The following is an 18,137-nucleotide window of genomic DNA, read 5'->3' on the forward strand; positions in this document are numbered from 1 at the left end:
TCTCAAGCCTCAGCCAAGCTTAGTAGTGCAAGAAATATGATGTCATCCATTTCCTTAGGTCAGGGTTTCGCAGCCTCAACTCATCTGGGACCACGTAACTGCAGGGAGCTGTAGGAGGCACGTTATCAGATGTTCAGCAGCCTTCCCGGCCCCCAAGTTGTGACCATCGAAAATGTCTCCAGACACTGCCTCATGTTCTCTCAGGGCAAAATCGGCCAGGTTGAGAACCGGAACCTTGGGACCAACTCATTCTGACTCCAAGCCCCCATCCTACCCAGCAGTGAGGAAATCTTACCCCAGTTACAGCTAAGATTCTCGTCCAGGGGATCTCAGATAGGTGGGGGGGGGGGGAGTGTGTGGTGCCCTAAACCCGAGGAAGAGTTCCAATCCACTACCATGGCTGTTGTCAGTGTCCTCACTGGGCTCACCTCAGTGGTCCCCCAAATACAAAGAAGCTCTCCTCCCACCCCCACCCCAACCCTGCACCTCTCATGGCCTGTGAGCACAGCCTGGGGGTCTTCACGTGCATCTCGCAAAGTTGTCCCCTCTGACTCTGGTCGCCTACTGACTCAAAGTTTCCCAGTCCAAGCTAGAAGATGGCTGGAGAGTCCGTGGGTCTGTGTCCTGCTCACAGAATTCACTGGCAGACTGGATATGGTTGTGAAAGACAGGGGTGAAGGAAACCTCCAAAGTTTTCAGCCTGAACCAGTCCAAGAATAAGGAGGCCACTGATGGGAAGGAAGTCAAGGGAGGAACAATCTGGGGGGAGACTGTTGGGAGCTCCGATCTGAACGCATTGGGAAGTCCATTAGCCATCCAAGTGGAGACATCAAGGAGACAGCTGGGTAGATAAGTCTGGAACTCGGGAGCAAGATCTGAGCTGAAGATAAAAACGTGGGAGTCACCTGAGGTGGTATTTATAGCTACAAGACTGACTGAGATCACCCTGGGAGGGAGTGCGGATGGTGAGGTCCCAGGCTGGGCTCTGGGGCTCGCCAATGAATAATCATCAGATAATAATTACCATCATTTTATTTCTTGAAGCATCTGGCGCAGTGCCTGGCTCTCCGTACAAGTTCTCTGAATGGAACAGAAGGAACAGAACACTATGGCACTTTACTCATCCCCACACTCTCCCTGCTAACCAGGATTTAGCAGCTACCTGAGCAGGATAGCAGGTAGTTAGAATCTCTCAGTTAAGTGGGAATGAAAATATTCTTTAGGAATTTTCCAGAACCCAGAATGGAAATTTGCTATCACTTGCAGAAGGAAAACCAAGCTGTCTTAAAATCCCACTCCAAAAGCGACAGTTCTGACCAGCACGAAATTCCATGTTCCACAGACACGAGTTCTGAGCCGCGACCACCCCCTAATCCAGGCTCCACACCCCCGCCCTGAGTCTCCCGAGCTCCAGCTGCTTTCCTTTTTCTCATATAGGGAGAACTTTAAAACCGGGGGTTTGTTCTGCAGAGAATTTGGTCACACACATTTACTCCTTCAGTCTCTCATTTGCTCCAGGATCTACGACCTCAGATTGACACCAAACACAGCCTCGGCCATCTTGCTCCCCACCCTTGACAGCAGCAGGACTGAAATAGCAGCATGAATCATTCGGGAACTGTCACGTAATGCAGGGGCCAGGGCACCTTCCGCGGCGGCGCCTCTGCTTGTGTTCCAGGGATCTGGGGAAGGGGACACTGGCCGGCCGCCATCACGTCACCGCCTCCCTGTCCCACTCCAGGGGGCTCAGAGTCTACAAAGTGATTTGAAGAAGCCCAAGTTGGTGGGAAGTCTAAGAGTTAACGTTTCTGAATGTCCAGGAGTGGCTTTACTGTAACCCTGAATAAGCTTAAGCTTTAGGGTCCCCGATTCACATCCCTTCTAAAGGTCCAAATCTTTTTTAATTTGTGTTTTTCTTTCTTCAGAGGAGGGCTTTCCAAATTTTATGTTTTGGGGCTGACGAGACTTGAGGATGGATGATCTTGTTCAACGCTCATAGTAACCTTGGGAAGTCATTGGCACGTCATCATCCCCATTTATAGGCAGGGACACTAGAGCATAGAAGAACCTTCTTTGGGTTCCTTGAAAATTTCAAACTCGTTTTAACTTCAGGGCCTTTGCGCTTTCTGTTGTCCTGTCTGGAACCCTGTCCTTGGCTGGCTTCTTCTCACTCCAGGTATAAGGGGCCTTCACTAACCACCCACCTCTAGGAGCTCCTTCCCTCCCTGCTCCCCCTCTATCCCTTTACCTTTTGTTTTGTTTTCTTTTTTCTTTTTTTTTAATAGCACTCACCACTCTTTGGGGTTATTTTCATTTCTGCATGTTTTTATTTAACAAATGCATATAGTGTTTACTCTGTAGGTAGACAGTGTTCTAAGTACATTACAAATAACAAATTAATCCTCACAGCTACCCGGACATCAAAACGGTTTCACCCACATTTTAAAACGGAAACAACAGAAACACAGAGGCTAAGCAGGTTGAAGTCACACAGCTGATGAGGGGGACTATTATCTATCTCTTTTGTCTTCTAGACAAAATCCACGACAGCAGAAGCTGACTCTCTGAGCTTTCTTGTTCTCTGCTGAGCCCCTGCGTCCAGAGTAGTGTGTCACATGTAGCAGGACTATATAAAAGATGTCAGTGATGATGAGACCGGGTTACAGAGAGGGAGGAATGGGAAGAAGCCTGGAGAGAAGCTGTCAGAAGACGGTGGAAGAGCTCCTCTGGGGGTTAGCAGTGGGACTGGCAAGAGTGTGGTGGTCTGGAGACGGTACCAAGGAGAAATGAAAGGTCTTCTGGACAGGTTTAATTCAGTAGATGAATAAGAGAGGCCAAAAGCCTGGAAATCACCTCCTTCCTTCCTGTTCTGAGTCCAATGCATCAACAGATCCTGTTGGCTCCTCCAAAAGTCGGAACCCAACTGTTCTGAGTCCTCCTCCGCTCCCACTCTGGCCCACAGCATTGTCACTGCTCTCTTGGAAGACGGCAATAGCGTCCTGAGAGGTCAACTACACTGCAGGCAAATGGGGTCCTCATGAAACTACATCAGATCATGTGCCTTTTCTGTTCAAAACGTGCTGGCATGAACACAATGGCCTCTGGCCTGCAGGACCCGGCCCTGGCTTTGACCTGGCCCCTGCTTCCTCTTGGCCCCACTCTCCCACTCCCTCCCTACTGTACCCACCATCCTGGCCACCCCAGTGCAGCTCCCACCCCAAGACCTTTGCATGTGTTGTTCCCTCTGTAAGGCTCTTCCCCAGATTTTCCATTCATCTCACTCCCCTACTTCTTCAGGTCTTTTCTCAAATCTTAGCTTTTTACTGAGGTTTGCCCAGGCCAGCTTATTAAAAATGCAACACCAGCCCTTCACCCAACACTCCTTAACCTTTTCTCTGCTTCATTTTTCTCCACCACACTTCAGCAGATATACCCTATAAACTTTTTTGGCTTGTCTCGTCACTAGAATGAGCACCAGGTGATTTTTGTCGGGTTTGTTCACTGCACTTTCTCCAGAGCCCACAATCGCATCTGACACACTCAATCATACTTAACGGACTAACGAACACTTACTGTGTGCCAGACGCTGTGTAACACACCTTGAAGAAAAGGATAAAGGAAAACGGACACGAGGGCCCTGTAGACCTGACAAATGTGGCAATACCAGAGTTGCTGGTTTAATTTGTGATTGGACACACAGTGCAGTAAAAGCCCACACAGTATAGCCCAGAGTGCAGTAAAAAGCAAGTAACGGGTGGGTAGAACTTAGTGTCCTCGTTGGAGGTAGACTGCTAAGGAACCCTGGCTGCTAAGGGCAGCCTGAAAGACCAAATTAACCTGGCGGAGTTGGTGGAAGGGGGAACCCAGCAGAGTGATCAGTTTGTAGGCAGGCCCACAGGGAAGGAGCCCACCTCGTTTAATGAACAGAGATGTCAGCAGGCTGGAATTTGGTGCTGAAGACGGACGACAGGGAAAGAGGGAGTAAAATGGACCTGCCAGATGAGACGGGCCCTGAGGCCCAATCTAAAGCCTCCAAGAGCTTTCAGAAAGGGACGGGGATCCACAGTGACTCTGGTCGCAGTGCTGAGGAAGGATCAGGGACAGTGGGGCTGGAAAAGGAAGCTGTGGAGACAAGCTATTGCCAGGGAGTGGGCACTTAAAACCCTGGGCAGGGATGGCAATTACACAGATGGGAGGATAGCAAGGACACCGGGGGCCCCAAGACCCTCATCCAAGCCCTCTCCAGACCTGGCACGCGGCTTGTCTGCTCCATGAAACACACACGGGTCCAGGAGGGAAAACCAGCTTCTCTCCTCCACGCCCTCGGCCCTTTCGCATCCCCGGGTGCTCTCGCACGTGCCCTGCCTCTCGGCGAGGCCCTCCCAGGCCGCCACCACCGCCAGCAGGCGGGCAGGGACCTCAGGCAAGTCTTTGTTCCCCGTCCCACCTCTGCACCTCCGAATAATGGCGGCAGCTCCCCCTCACTGGGAGTCTAAAAACGCGACTGCACGATGGGAAACCTCCCACGGCCCTAGACGACCAAACGCTTGACACGAGGGGGTCGCAGAGAACGTGCGTCTCCACCGAGGGGACGCGGGGAGTCACGGGCCCCGCCACGTTGAGATCCCGGTCTGTACCACCCGAAGCCCAGCTCCTTCGCTATTTCTGACCACTCGGCGCCTGAAAGCGGGCTCTGGGGACGTCCCGGCCAGGACGCGCTCCCGAGGGCCAACCGGACGTCACCCCTACCGGCTGGGACCCCCGTGCGGCTCTGTGCCGCCGGGGAGGAACGACTGGCGGCTCACGGAGGCGGGAAGCGGCCCGGAGGCCGGCTGCCCGGCGGCCCCGCTGCGTCCACGACCACCGCGGCGAGAGCGACTGTGGCCTTCGATTCCCATAAACCACTGCAGAGGCGAAACTCCACACTGCCTTTTGACGGGCGGCCATTTAAACCTATCAGAGCACAGCGGCGGGGACTCTCCGCCCAATCGACATTTTTTTTTAACCTGAAGGAGGTGCGGTCACGGAGTCCGTCAACCCAATGGGAGAGGTGGAAATTTCCAGAAAGAACGGGACCAATGGGCGCGGCCAGCGAGGCCACGATTGGCGGACCAAGTAGCCAATCCCTGTCGCAGAAGTTCGCCCCTCCGTCCAATCGTGGAGCCTGGGGTGGGTGGGGCTTGTAGGGAGGAGTCCAATCCGGAGGTGCGGGGGAGGCAGGGCTGAGGGAATTACTCTCAACTGCCCAATGACAGAGAAGCAAAAATGATGGGCTAGACTTCAAACCAATAGTAGGGAAGCACAGAGAGCCCCTTCAGGGAGCACAACCAGTGAGCAGGCGAGGAAGGGGTGGGATCCGGGGGTCCCGGCAGCTTCTAGTAGGTTCCAGAAGGCGGCGCGTGCGGTTGGGAACGCGGAGCGGACGGAGTCGATTCAACGGGGTTCCGGGCCGGGCTATGGAGCAGGTGAAGGGGGAGGGGCGGGCCGAGGCCCTGGGGCCACTCGGACACCGGCAGAGGTCCGGCCGCGGGTGGAGGAGTGGGGCGGGGCCGGGCGCCGTCCGGGGCGGCCGGGCGGCGGTCTGGGGCCGGCCGAGCAGCGGCGGCGGCGAGGGCGTGAGGGCCGCGGCCCACCGGGCGGGAGGTGAGCAGTGTGGTGAGGCTGGGCCGCGGGGAGCGCCCGGTCCACTCAGCGTCCGTCGCCTGACGGCTCGGCGAGGAGGGCCGGGGGGCCGGCGACAGTTCGGCCTAAGTCCGACCCGCGGCGGGAAGAGAGGCCGTGGCTGGGCCCCGGAGGCCTCCCGGGAGGTGGCTCTCGGCTTAGCGGAGGGGGGCGGGGGGAACACTGCTGGGGGCGCTGGGAGGGATGGAGGTGGGCGAGGGGCTTCGGTAGAGGCGGGAGGGACCGGGTCCACACTGGGGGACTCGCCAGCTGGGAGAGCGGGGATTGCCGACGGAGAAGCCACCCGGGACTTGGCCACAGTTAACTTGGAGGAATGCAGGGACCAGGGACGGGAATACACTGGAAGTAGCCAGTTGGGGGAAATACTACTCTTCTGCATCTGGAAGGGCCGGAATGGAAGAGCCTTGAGTGAAGGTTTGATAAGCGGCGGGCCGACTTTGCCTGATGCAGGAAAGGGACGGTGCCGCCAAAGTCCTTGGAACGGTTTTCATCTCTACCAGTGTTTTACAGATGTATGTGCCGCCCCTCCCTTTCTTCTTTCTTTTCGGTTTTGTGTGTATGTGATTCGAGAGTAACTGCATACTTATATTTCTGGAAGGTTGGGTTCTGATTACACAAGGAGGAATTGGTCGCTGTAGAAAATCTAGGCTATGTAGATAAGCAGCAAGAAGTAAGTTATTTGTCTCGGCTCAGCATTTTTAGGGGACCGAGTTTGTAGCTGTTGCTGATTGCTTTCAGCGGCTTCATTATATCCTCGGCGGCCTGGAGGTTCTGAATGGCCTGGAGAGATTTTTATTCAGTCAGAAGCTGTCATTGAAGTGTAGCGATTCATCAGGGAGGAAAAACTGGCCCCTTGTTTTCCGTGTGATCTGCAAAGCCTAGTTTTGCTTTCTTCAGGTATAGCCATTGCTGCTTTGATCAAATCTGGAGCCTTTTTAGTAAATTAAAAGAGTGGAAGTGGAGGGATGGATAAATTTTTTGCTCACGTGGGATAATTAAATTGTATCTGGGATTAAAAAGGCTCCGGTAGGGACAAGAAAAAGATTTCTGGAATGAGAAAAACATTATTTATAAATTTAAGAAAGGGGTTTGTCCCTCTGTTATCAAAATAGGAAAGAACTTTTTGAAGTCAAGCTGCCCATTGTAGGTGGAGCGGATGTGCGGGTACACTGTGAATGAATGACTGAACTCAGGGCTGCTGCGTTGGGGACCGGCGTGGCGGCGCCTGGCGTTTTAACTCGGGCGTGTCCGAACGTACTCCTGAATCCGTTCACCATGTGACTCCTCTGCCTTTGGTTTTCATTTTCAACTGGGAGAGCTGTATTTCAGTTTTCAGAAGTATTCAGGTTGGACAGATTGGATGGTCCACACATTGTTTTTAGTACCTTTCAAATAAATCCCGGGGTAAAGTACTTTTTACATTAGACCCAGTGCAGAGATGCAACCGTGGAACACATTTAACAAAATAGCGCTCGCCATTGTGAGCGTCCTGGGCTGGTATTTTCTGTTCTACTTTTGAAGTGCTGGTCACGACCTACAGACTTGAATTCTTGACCTACTGCGGGGCAGTACTCAGTTTGGCAAATGATGCTTTGTAGGATAGGCAAGAACTTCATGCAGTTCTAAGCTGCATCTTGATACCAGCTGAGTTTTTAACTTTTTGCTTTGGGGTCTCCTTCCTGGGTTCTAAGATTTTTATCCTTTGCTGGATTTGGCAGTCTTTCTCTGACTTTTTTCTTCTCAAGCTTGTGTCTCTAATATCTCTAGTTAATGGAGGGAAGGTTCCTGATTGGTGTGCCTCAGGGTTCCAGAATCACTTGCGTTAGTATGTACTGGGTCACAGCTGGATGATAGACTCAGAGAGAGAATGATTAGTAACTTGAATGACATGCTTGATCTCACCAAATGTGTTTGCAGTTGAGATACGGCCCTTTCTCTCTCATAGGGCATCCCTGGTTAGGAGAAGTTCTCTAATTTAGTACCATGTTTTGAATATTTGAGAGGATGGGAGATTAAACCACAAATAGTGTTTCATTTTCGTGCGTACTTCATATAATAATATTTTACGGTGGCAAAAACTGGTTTGGGGGGGCTAGCTCTCCTTTACTCACTAAGGGGCAGAGCAGTGACCTACCGCGCTGTGACCTGTCAGCACACCTGTGAATGGAAATAGGTTCTTCTCTGATCATGGGCGCGCATGCTGCTGCTCCCAGGGAAGCCGGCGGGAAGCCTGTAGTCGTGGATGGAGCATGTGTCCGAGCGCACGCCATTCACTTCCTTCGTGACTCCCTCTTCCATGAGGAGCAACGCGGCCTGTGTTTGGTTTATCTTTTGGGCTTCTTGGCTTTATCATGGCAAATGAATTTGTTTTTCTATGAAAGGACTTCCTGAGTGTGTCCTAGAGTGTGTCCTTCATCAGCCCTAAATAGAGACTTTTGGAAGAGTGGCTGGAATTCTAATTCACACTGGAGCTGGTGGAGAGCAAAGGATCAGGCTTTTTTTCCTGGTTACTTACTGTGTTCTAGTTGGTTCCAAAAGGTGTGGGAGATGGTAAATGAATTCACTAATGATTTCTCTCTTTTGGTTTGTAAAGTAACTTTTTTGTCAATAACTGAAGACAAGTAGAAGTGTCACTTAGAAAACTGGGACCAGGCAAGTGTGTTATGGAGAGAAAAACTACATTGGCTTTTTTTTCCCCCTCAGGTAAATGAGCTAAAAGAGAAGGGCAATAAGGCCCTGAGCGCGGGCAACATCGATGACGCGCTGCAGTGCTACTCTGAGGCCATTAAGCTAGACCCCCAGAACCACGTGCTCTACAGCAACCGCTCAGCGGCCTACGCCAAGAAGGGCGACTACCAGAAGGCTTACGAGGATGGCTGCAAAACCGTTGACTTGAAGCCTGACTGGGCCAAGGTAAGCTTTGGGCGCGCCGGGGCTCTTGGGACTTACAGAAGTGCCTTCCGGTATGCCGTTTCCAAATAGTGGGCCCTCCTGGCCTAGCTAGTGGTGTGTCCCTGTACACGAATCGTTGACTGCCCATCCGTTCTCCTCCTGAGTGTGTTCCTCAGACTGACGGCACAGCTCTCCCAAGTCTGAGATACCACCCAGTGTTGAGACGGGTCTTATCTCTTGTACTGCTGAGAGAGAAAATGCTGCCGAAGAAAGGGACAGCCCTGGGTCGTAAGATAAACTGATGTGGGGAGGGTGAGCATCTTTGATATTTGGCTGGATTCTTGGTTCTCAATCTTGGCATTATGTGCTCCTCCTCCTGTTCTTTGGCCTTCGCGGGAATAACCTGTTTTGTCCCATGAGATGTAGAACAGATTCCTTGGAGTGCATCTTCTGGACTTACCTCTAGGCGTCCTTTATTTTGTTTTGTATCCTTTTTTGCTGGTTTAAGGGCTATTCGCGGAAAGCAGCGGCTCTTGAGTTCTTAAACCGATTTGAAGAAGCCAAGCGAACCTATGAAGAGGGTTTAAAACATGAAGCAAATAACCCTCAGCTTAAGGAGGGCTTACAGAATATGGAGGCCCGGTTGGCAGGTAGGCACCAATACACTGTTGGTTTCTTTTTTTTGTAAGGGGGTTAACTTTGAGGCTCCCCGCCTAAATATCAGGCTTCTAGGCTATACAGGGGCATCATGGCTCAAGGGCACCGATTTCTAGTAACGTGCTTTCCTTTGTTCGGAGCAGAGCGGAAATTCATGAACCCTTTCAACATGCCCAATCTGTACCAGAAGTTGGAGAGTGATCCCAGGACCAGGACGCTGCTCGCTGATCCTACCTACCGGGAGCTGATCGAGCAACTACGAAACAAGCCATCTGACCTGGGCACGTAAGTCAAGGCAGCACGGTTTGTCTCTGGAAATGGACGTGAATGTTGCGCTTTCTTCCTGGGGTTTTATGGCCCAGCATAGGGGAAGGAGGGGGTCCCTCATTCAGACGGCAGGGTTTCTGCCTTTGCTTTTTCTCTAGTTAGCGGTAGGTATTTGTTGGTTTGTAGTTTGTGCTTCCAGAAAGAGTCAAGGGGGACATACATCAGAATAATTTGGAATTTTCTTTCTTAAGTCTCCATGTCTGTTTTCTGCTCTACTCTAATTCTGATCTGGCACCAACCCTGTCCTTTCCGTGCACACCAGATGCTGTCTCTTGGTACATCGGAGTGGAAACTTGTGGTTGAGAAGAGCGTCAGGTGTAAAGATGTGTTTTTTAAGTCGTACTGGTATCTGTGACTACCTGACTCTCTGTGACTTCTGAGATGAGATGGAGAATATCTATAATTCATTCCCCTGTGTATCTGCTGCCTTCAAGGAATCAATCTGACAGCTGTTCCCTCATTTTAGATGGATTGTCGAAGGGTCGGGTATTCCCCAGTGCTACCTATGGATAGCGCAGAATCTAGCAATTTTTCTGTGGAGGACAGCTCTCATATACGGGGATCTGAGGTTTAGCCGTCAGTGGGGGTTTAAAATCAGTTGTGGGGAAGAATAATTGTTTCCCTTTCTTTTACCCGTGCTAGGAAACTGCAAGATCCCCGGATCATGACTACTCTCAGTGTCCTGCTGGGAGTCGATCTGGGCAGTATGGATGAGGAGGAGGAAGTTGGAACACCTCCCCCACCGCCTCCTCCCAAGAAGGACACCAAGCCAGAGCCAATGGAGGAAGATCTTCCAGAGAATAAGAAGCAGGTCTTGTTTTTCCTCCTTATTGTCACACATTCCTAAACCCAGTCAGCCGGAAGTCCCCGTCAGGCAGGAGCACTGTGGGTCGGGGCGGCCGTAACTGTTGTGAGCGTCCGGTTGCCGTCATTAATCAGAACGGTCAGTATGTTAAAAGGTTGACTTGCCAACCTGAAAAGGTTGACTTGCCAAGCGATTTCGTAAGAATGGTGTATCTCAGAGACTTGCAGCATGCATGTTGGTCGGGGCAGGCCAGTAAATTTATGAGTGTGATCCTTGTCCTCGCTGGGACCCAGAGGAATGTTGTCTACACCCATCTAATTTAGGCTCCTGTTTTCTGGTTGGATGTGGTGTGTAGTTGAAAGTTGTCCACTTAGCAACGCAGCCATCCAGAGCAGGAGGCATGTGCTTACACGATTTTATTTCCCTTCTTATAAATGGGAACAGCAGATTGTTGCCAAATTTAGCACCTTCAGATGGGTAAGCGTTGGTTGTTCAGGGTGTCTCAAAGCTGGAAAAGGGCCCTATGATGTGGGTGGTAGTGAGCTATGCTGAAGTCTCCTGCCACCGGGCCAGCCCCTTCTAATCCTTTCCCCACCCCTCTGCTGCTATTCCCTGCCAACTGAGACCCCAGTATGGCCGCGTGACAGAAACTGACTTGGCACAGCTTCTTCCAGTAAAACCAGGCACAGAATTGCTGTCCTCTTTGAGGTTGGTGCAGGCTAAAGGCATTTTCTCTCTCCTGAAGAAGCGCTCTGCTTTCTGACAAAATCCAGGAGAGTAGATGAAAAGGGGGGCATTTCAGAGGAAGTGGAGATGAAAGTTTTTAATTTTCCATTCCAGTAGTTAGCCCTTCATTTTTCAGTCTATAGCTGGTTGAGAAGAAGCTGGCAGACGTGGAGACCTGTTGGCCGTACGTGCTGTGTGGGACCTGGGACAGGTCACAAGCTCTTGCTCTCTTTGCCATCTGGGTTAGATTTGCTCAGTACTCCTTCCACACTTCACCAGGCGCTGAAAGAGAAGGAGTTGGGGAATGAGGCCTACAAGAAGAAAGACTTTGACACAGCCTTAAAGCACTATGACCGAGCCAAGGACCTGGACCCCACCAACATGACTTACATGACCAATCAAGCAGGTGAGGTCCAGGCCAAGGGGTAAGTGCGTTGTCAGGCGGTCTTGGGGAGACACAAGGGCTGACTCTTCTTAACCATCCTGCCTGGCAGCCGTGTACTTCGAGAAGGGCGACTACAGTAAATGCCGGGAGCTTTGTGAGAAGGCCATCGAAGTGGGGCGAGAAAACCGAGAAGACTATCGCCAGATTGCCAAGTACGCGCGACCTTCGGCAGTACCTCGAGTGGTGTGGAGGGGTCGATGTCCAAGACTTAAATTTTCCCGCATGGGGAGGAGGGTTGCTGGCCACACAACCTGCTGTTAACAGTGGGCTGGAGAGGAAGCGGCAGGCATCGAGACAAAAGGTGTTTGGAGGGCGTAGTGTCCCAGCAGTGATGGGGGCCTTGTTCCTGGTTGCCGATGTCTTGTCTTTGCAGGGAGCTGACCTAGTCCAGGCCCTGCCCTTAGCAAATTCTTTTTTGCTTGTTTTTGTCAGAGCTTACGCTCGAATTGGCAACTCCTACTTTAAAGAAGAAAAGTACAAGGATGCCATCCATTTCTATAACAAGTCTTTGGCAGAGCACCGAACCCCAGATGTGCTCAAGAAATGCCAACAGGTGGGTAGGGAAAGAATGGGGATGTTTTCTTAAATTCTTATTCCTTATAGTTGCAGTTACTTAATAGCGAACCTTACGTTTTTTTAAGTAGTGTTTTTGGTCATTTTACGTAACGTTCTTGTCACTTGACAGCACATAAGGAGTAACCCAGGTAGTTTGCTGTAGTTTTGATTGGCTAAGATTTTATTAACCTTTTGCTGAGGGTCAGTGCACTGAGTGTTATGGTTCTTACTGTAACTTAAAGTTTTTTTTTTTTTTTTACCTTACGCAACCAAAGTGTTGTGCCGGTGTCATAAATAAACTGGGGGGGGGTATTCACGGAAAGATTGGTCGGACTTGTTTTAAAGATTTTACTTATTTAAGAGAGTGCTAGCACCCACACAAATGGGAAAAAGATGCAGAGGGAAAGGGAGAAGCAGACTCCCTGCTGAGCAGGGAGCCCCAGGCGGGGTTCGATCCCAGGACCCTGGGATCATGACCTGAGCCACAAGGCAGACACTTAACCGACTGAGCCACCCAGGTGCCCCAAGACTGGTCAGAAAATTAATTGTGTTATTGATACGTGGATCATTTTCAGGGCCTTACTGGTCTTTTTTGTTTTGTGTGGTTTTTGTGTTTTTTGTGTTTTGTTTTTGAGTGAGGGGAGGTAGGAGGGACTGGGGGAGAGAGAATCTTAAGCAGGCTCCACAGCCAGTCGAAGCTGAAACCAAGAGTTGGACGCTTAACCCAGTGAGCCACCCAGGCAGCCCACAGTGTACCTTGATAATGAGGAATGTGTAATTTTTTAAGTAATCTCTGCACCCAGCGTGGGGCTTGCACTCACAACCCTGAGATCAAGAGTTGGATGCTCTTTGAACAAAAGCTAAAGTGTTGCCCACGGTACTTTTTGGAAATCCGAATCCGTATCAGGATTTTTTTAGTGCAATATTTATGTTCATGAGAGTTTAAATGATCATCCAAAGAATTATTTTTCCTTAGGCGGAGAAAATTCTGAAGGAGCAAGAGCGGCTGGCTTATATAAACCCTGACCTGGCCTTGGAGGAGAAGAACAAAGGCAATGAGTGTTTTCAGAAAGGTGCGCTACAGCCGCGGTGACGGAGCTTTGGGATAAGAGTGGTCCAGACCTGTCCTCTGCCTCGGCTGCCCCTGTGCTCAGTAGTCCTGGGTGCGGGGAAGGGTGGCCTTTTGCTCTCTAAAAAAGTTTCTCTTTTCCTTATCCAGGGGACTATCCCCAGGCCATGAAACATTATACAGAAGCCATCAAACGGAATCCAAAAGATGCCAAGTTGTACAGCAATCGAGCTGCCTGCTACACCAAACTCCTGGAGTTCCAGCTGGCACTCAAGGTGGGCAGGGATGGGAATGTGCGGCGGCCCCTGTTGTAATTAACCTGTACGTGAGGAATGCCGGTGTTTCCTCTTTCCGAATTTGCATCAACACCCGCTTGACGTTCTTACTTTAGAGTCGAGGCAGTGGTGTATGTGTGAGGTTGTAAAACACAGGACTGAAGTCTGCTCCGTCTTGGCCCGTCGAGTTTATATTAGTGATCAGGAGTATTTGGAAAAGTGGATGCTGGGGGCGCCTGGGTGGATCAGTCGGTTAAGCGTCTGCCTTTGCCTCAGGTCATGATCCCAGCGTCCTGGGATCGAGCCCCGAGTTGGCTCCCTGCTCGGTGTGGAGTCGTCTTCTCCCTCTGCCCTCCTCTCCACGCCTCCCCGTGCCCCCCGCCCCTTGTGTGCATGTGCACTTGCTCACTCGCTTACTCTCTCTCAAGGAAGTAAAATCTTTAAAAGAAAAGTGGATCCTTTTCCACCTTTCCTGATGATGGCTTCTTTCTCCTTCCTGTTGCTGTTCCTTCCCCCTTCCCTTCTTTATTTTAACCTTCTAAGTGTACAGGTCACTGGTATCCAGTGCGTTCACACTGCGTGCAGCCCTCACCACCACCCACCTCCAGAACCTTCTCTTCCCAAATGGAAACTGCACCCTTTAAACAGACTCCCCGGTCCCTTCCTGCCAGCCCCCAGCAGCCACCGTTCTGCTCTGTCCCGATGTGTGTTTCGTGTCAGGCTCATTTCCCTGAGCACCATGTCTTTGGGGGCTCCTGCGGTAGCTGGCGGCCGTGTCGTCTTCCTTCTGTACGCTTGAGTGCCGTTCAGTTACACGGACACGCCATCTCCTGTCCACCCCACTCCGTCCTCCGTCAGCGGCCCTGGTGGTTTCCCCTTTGTGGCTGCTGGGGTCCTGCATCCATGGCCAGGGGCTTGAGGCATCTGTTGGGGGGCCCCACCTTCAGTTCTTTTAGGCGAAGTGCTGTCACTGAGTAGTTCAAGGTTTAATTTTTTAATTTGTATTTATATGTATATTTTTTGAGGAACCGCGGTATTTCCCACAGCGGCTTTGCCATCTGCCCTCACTTTTTGATGAGGTCAGTTAGCAGGTGTGCTGTTTTTCGGTCGCGTTGAATGTGGTCAGGTGTGATTCTGTCGACATTGAGAAGGGAGTTCATTCTCTTGAACGCAAGCTGTCCGTTACTTCTATTGGCAATTTTTAAACAGTTCTTTAGATGACTTTTAAAATGTCCAAGTCTGGACAATTTTTGTAAGATTTTATTTATATATTTGAGGGGTGCCTGGGTGGCTCCGATGGTTAAGCGTCTGCCTTCAGCTCAGGTCATGATATCCAGGTCTTGGGATCGAGCCCAGAGCTCCATTGTCGGGCTTCCAGCTCAGCAGGGAGTCTGCTTCTCCCTCTTCCTCTCCCCCTGCTTGTGCTGTTTCTGTCTCTCTCTTAAATGAGTAAATAAAATCTTACCAAAAATTTTTATATATTTGAGGGGGGAGAGGCAGAGGAAGAAGCAGGACTCCCTGCAGAGCAGGAAGCTGTACTGCTCGAGACCAGGGCCCTGAGATGATGACCTGAGCCGAAGGCAGATGCTTAACTGACTGAGCCACCCAGGCGCCCCAAGTCTTGACCGCCTTATGGGAAGGTGACAAAATGTGACCTTTGTGGAGACCCCAGTACCTGAGTCCATCGTAGTTTTTTTTGTTGATGCCACTTTCTTCTGGGCCCGTATCTGGCTTAGAGACATCACTGCTGTGGTACAAGGGCGACATCAAAGAAAGCCAGGTCGGTTTGCCAAGTGAAGAACAGCCTCAGCGGTCCCCTGTGAGGGAGGGCAGTACTTCCCTAGCTACGAACCAAACGTTTCTGGGCCAGCTTTTTGCCTGAATAGTGGGGAAGTGGGCCTGGTATGAAATGATAGTGTGTGGTGTTTTTTACCTCCAGAATTTTCCATTTTGTAAGTGCTTCAAACAAAAATACTTGAACACCTGTGTGTCCTCCACCTCTTTGAGCGATAAGCATGGACGTGTTTTTGGCAAACCATTTGTGAAAGGAAGTGGGATACGTGTGGCAGCACTCCACGTCTGAGCTCTTGAGTGCGCTTTTCCTGATGTGTCGTTAGCACCTGATAACAGAGGAACGAAGGCCGTAAGGCCGGGTGCTGGGGCTCTTCGGACTCCCCCTTAGCCAGCGCTGCGAGTTAGAGCTCTCAGGATCGGGGCCCATGTGTTTCATCTGCTTGGCGTGTGTGTCCTCTTCTGTTTCTCAAACTAGAAGTTTCCCCACCTTCTGTGGGCTTTTTCATAACCTCAGCTTTTTGAAGAGTCCGGGCCACTTGTTTTCCATGGGGTGGTCTGTAGTCTGGATTTGTCAGCCCTCATGGTTTCAGTTGACTTGCTCTTCTACCCTCCTCTGCGGGGCCTTCTGTGAAAGCGCCTGGGTGCCCGGATTAACAAGCTCAGGGTGCAAGACAAGGATACTGTCGCGGGTCTGGGCGAAACATTCGGTCATTCGAAATGACCAGTCTGCTTTCAAATAGCTTATCTGAAGGAACAAGCCTCACTTTCTTCTCTCCTCTCTCCTTCCCAGGACTGTGAGGAATGTATCCAGCTAGAGCCGACCTTCAGTAAGTGCTTTTCTGCCGCCCGTCCCCTGTCCCTTGATACTGGCGCAGAGATGGAGAGTGGGGAAGGACATGCTTGCGCTCCTGTGTCTCGGGCCGGTAGCGTTTAGGAGCTAGCGTCTTCGGGGGTGACGGATGTTGCGGTCCCCGTGAGAAGGTGGAAGTGGTGGCCTGCAGAGCTGCCTTCTGATGACGCCTCACCTTTCCCACTTCTCTGCAGTCAAGGGCTACACCCGGAAAGCAGCCGCCCTGGAGGCGATGAAGGACTACACGAAAGCCATGGACGTCTACCAGAAGGCCCTAGATCTGGACTCCAACTGTAAGGTGGGGCTGCTTCTGGCCTCCTGGGGCCTCTCCCCTGCGTCTGTTTCTCCTCTGGGTCTTTTCAATCAATGTTCCTTTCCTCTTCTCTCCTGCCTGTTTCTCTGTCCGCCTGTCTGCTCACTTCTCAGTTCCCTCTCTTACCTTGGTCTTGCTGAAGCAGTGAACCCGGTCAATGCTAACGCCTCCTTTTTGGCCTTTGCTGGGATGCAGGAGGCGGCGGACGGTTACCAGCGCTGTATGATGGCCCAGTACAACCGCCACGACAGCCCCGAAGACGTGAAGCGACGGGCCATGGCCGACCCTGAGGTGCAGCAGATAATGAGTGACCCAGCCATGCGGCTCATCCTGGAACAGATGCAGAAGGACCCCCAGGCGCTCAGCGAGTAAGTGGAGTTGGGAAGATGGAAGAGGGGAAGGCGAGCAGCAGGGGGGCACGAGGTCAGGGGCAGGGGGGTGACTGTATGGCTTGCTTAGGGCCGAAAAGGCGGGCCGCAGGTGGTGAGCTGGAGGGGCTGTTGCTGTGTTAGCCACGATCGCTTGAGCAGTGTGTTTTGGAAAGACCAGTTTTGCTCGGAGAGCGACCTCTGCTTCAAGCTGTGTCCGCGGGTTAACGCGGGGCAGGACTGGCACGGTGCTGCCTGCGGGCGAGGCCTTCCGAAGCGGTCTTCGGCAGGACTCCTGCTCGGCTGCCTTCTGTTGGGCCTTTTGCGGGGTTTGCGTTGGGGTTGCTCCGAGGGCAAATAAGGTTAATAAGTCTTGTTTCTAATAACTTTGCTTTTTGTTCATTAGACACTTAAAGAATCCTGTAATAGCACAGAAGATCCAGAAGCTGATGGATGTGGGTCTGATCGCAATTCGGTGATGACTTGCTCATCATCCCCTTCCCTTTGCCCTCATGTGGAAAGAGGAGCTGGGACCGCGGCAAGCAGCGCGGAGCAGAGGGGAGAGCAGGGGAAAGTGAACAGCTTCTCTCTATATATTTATATAGACCTATGTGGAAGATACAGAGACTCGTATTCGCGTTACTCGCACCGCCGCTGCCTCTGGGCCCTCCCAGCACACGCATGGTCTCTTCCGCTGCCCTCGGGTTCCCTGTTCCCTTCCCCGCCCTCAGTCGCCGTCTCAGCTGCTCTCCCATAGTTGGTTATTTTTTATTTGGGCAGTGGGCATGTGTGGGGAGGGGAGGCTGTTCTTCCCCGACCTCTGGTCCCAGCTGTCTTCACGTTGTTAATTCCACGTGCCCTTCTCCAATAAAACAAGCCAGTTGGGCGTGGTTATACGTTGTCATGTCCTTGTAATTTTTTTTGCCGAATGACCCAGAGGTGGTTGTCTGGCAGGGATTAGAGCCTGAATTACGGGAGAGGTGGGAGTGTCAACTGATGAGGAACTAGAGCCTCTTCCTTTCCAAGGGTGGCCGCCGTGTGCCCCTGGGCATGCTTCGGTCACTAGGTGGCACTGTCACCCAAGGAGCAGCTGAAAGGGAGCCGGGGCCTTCCCTACTCAGAGTGGTGCCAAATCCAGAGCTTCGGGTAAACATTCAGGTGACTCCCACATTGTCCGTTCTTGCCCCAGGGAAACCGGTTGGATGTAGGGAACACTGGGTCCCACCCAAGAAAAAAAGCGTTTCCCATTGCTAGAGTCTTCAGACCTCTCTCTCAGAGGACCAGATCTGTCATCTGCTCTGTGATAGTTGTAGCTTTTGAAGAACTCACTGCTCTTGGGGCACCTGAGTGGCTCAGTTGGGTGTCCCAATTCTTAGTTT

At 51.6% G+C, this 18,137-nt stretch overlaps 1 protein-coding gene across 1 annotated transcript; it reads left to right on the forward strand.

The window, feature by feature from the left end:
• Nucleotides 1–5,339: 5,339 nt before the first annotated feature.
• STIP1 (stress induced phosphoprotein 1) lies at nucleotides 5,340–17,654 on the forward strand. The gene is made up of 14 exons (XM_045775833.2): nucleotides 5,340–5,465; nucleotides 8,386–8,595; nucleotides 9,083–9,224; nucleotides 9,375–9,516; nucleotides 10,201–10,369; nucleotides 11,369–11,495; nucleotides 11,584–11,686; nucleotides 11,967–12,087; nucleotides 13,066–13,162; nucleotides 13,309–13,433; nucleotides 16,018–16,054; nucleotides 16,272–16,375; nucleotides 16,586–16,758; nucleotides 17,165–17,654. The coding sequence occupies exons 1-14, from the start codon at nucleotides 5,457–5,459 to the stop codon at nucleotides 17,235–17,237; spliced, it is 1,632 nt and encodes a 543-aa protein (XP_045631789.1). The 5' UTR covers nucleotides 5,340–5,456; the 3' UTR covers nucleotides 17,238–17,654.
• Nucleotides 17,655–18,137: the final 483 nt, after the last annotated feature.

Source organism: Ursus americanus, chromosome 24, assembly GCF_024610735.1.
Source record: "Ursus americanus isolate L20-20 chromosome 24, mUrsAme1.1.p, whole genome shotgun sequence".
In the NCBI taxonomy this organism is placed as follows: domain Eukaryota; kingdom Metazoa; phylum Chordata; class Mammalia; order Carnivora; family Ursidae; genus Ursus; species Ursus americanus.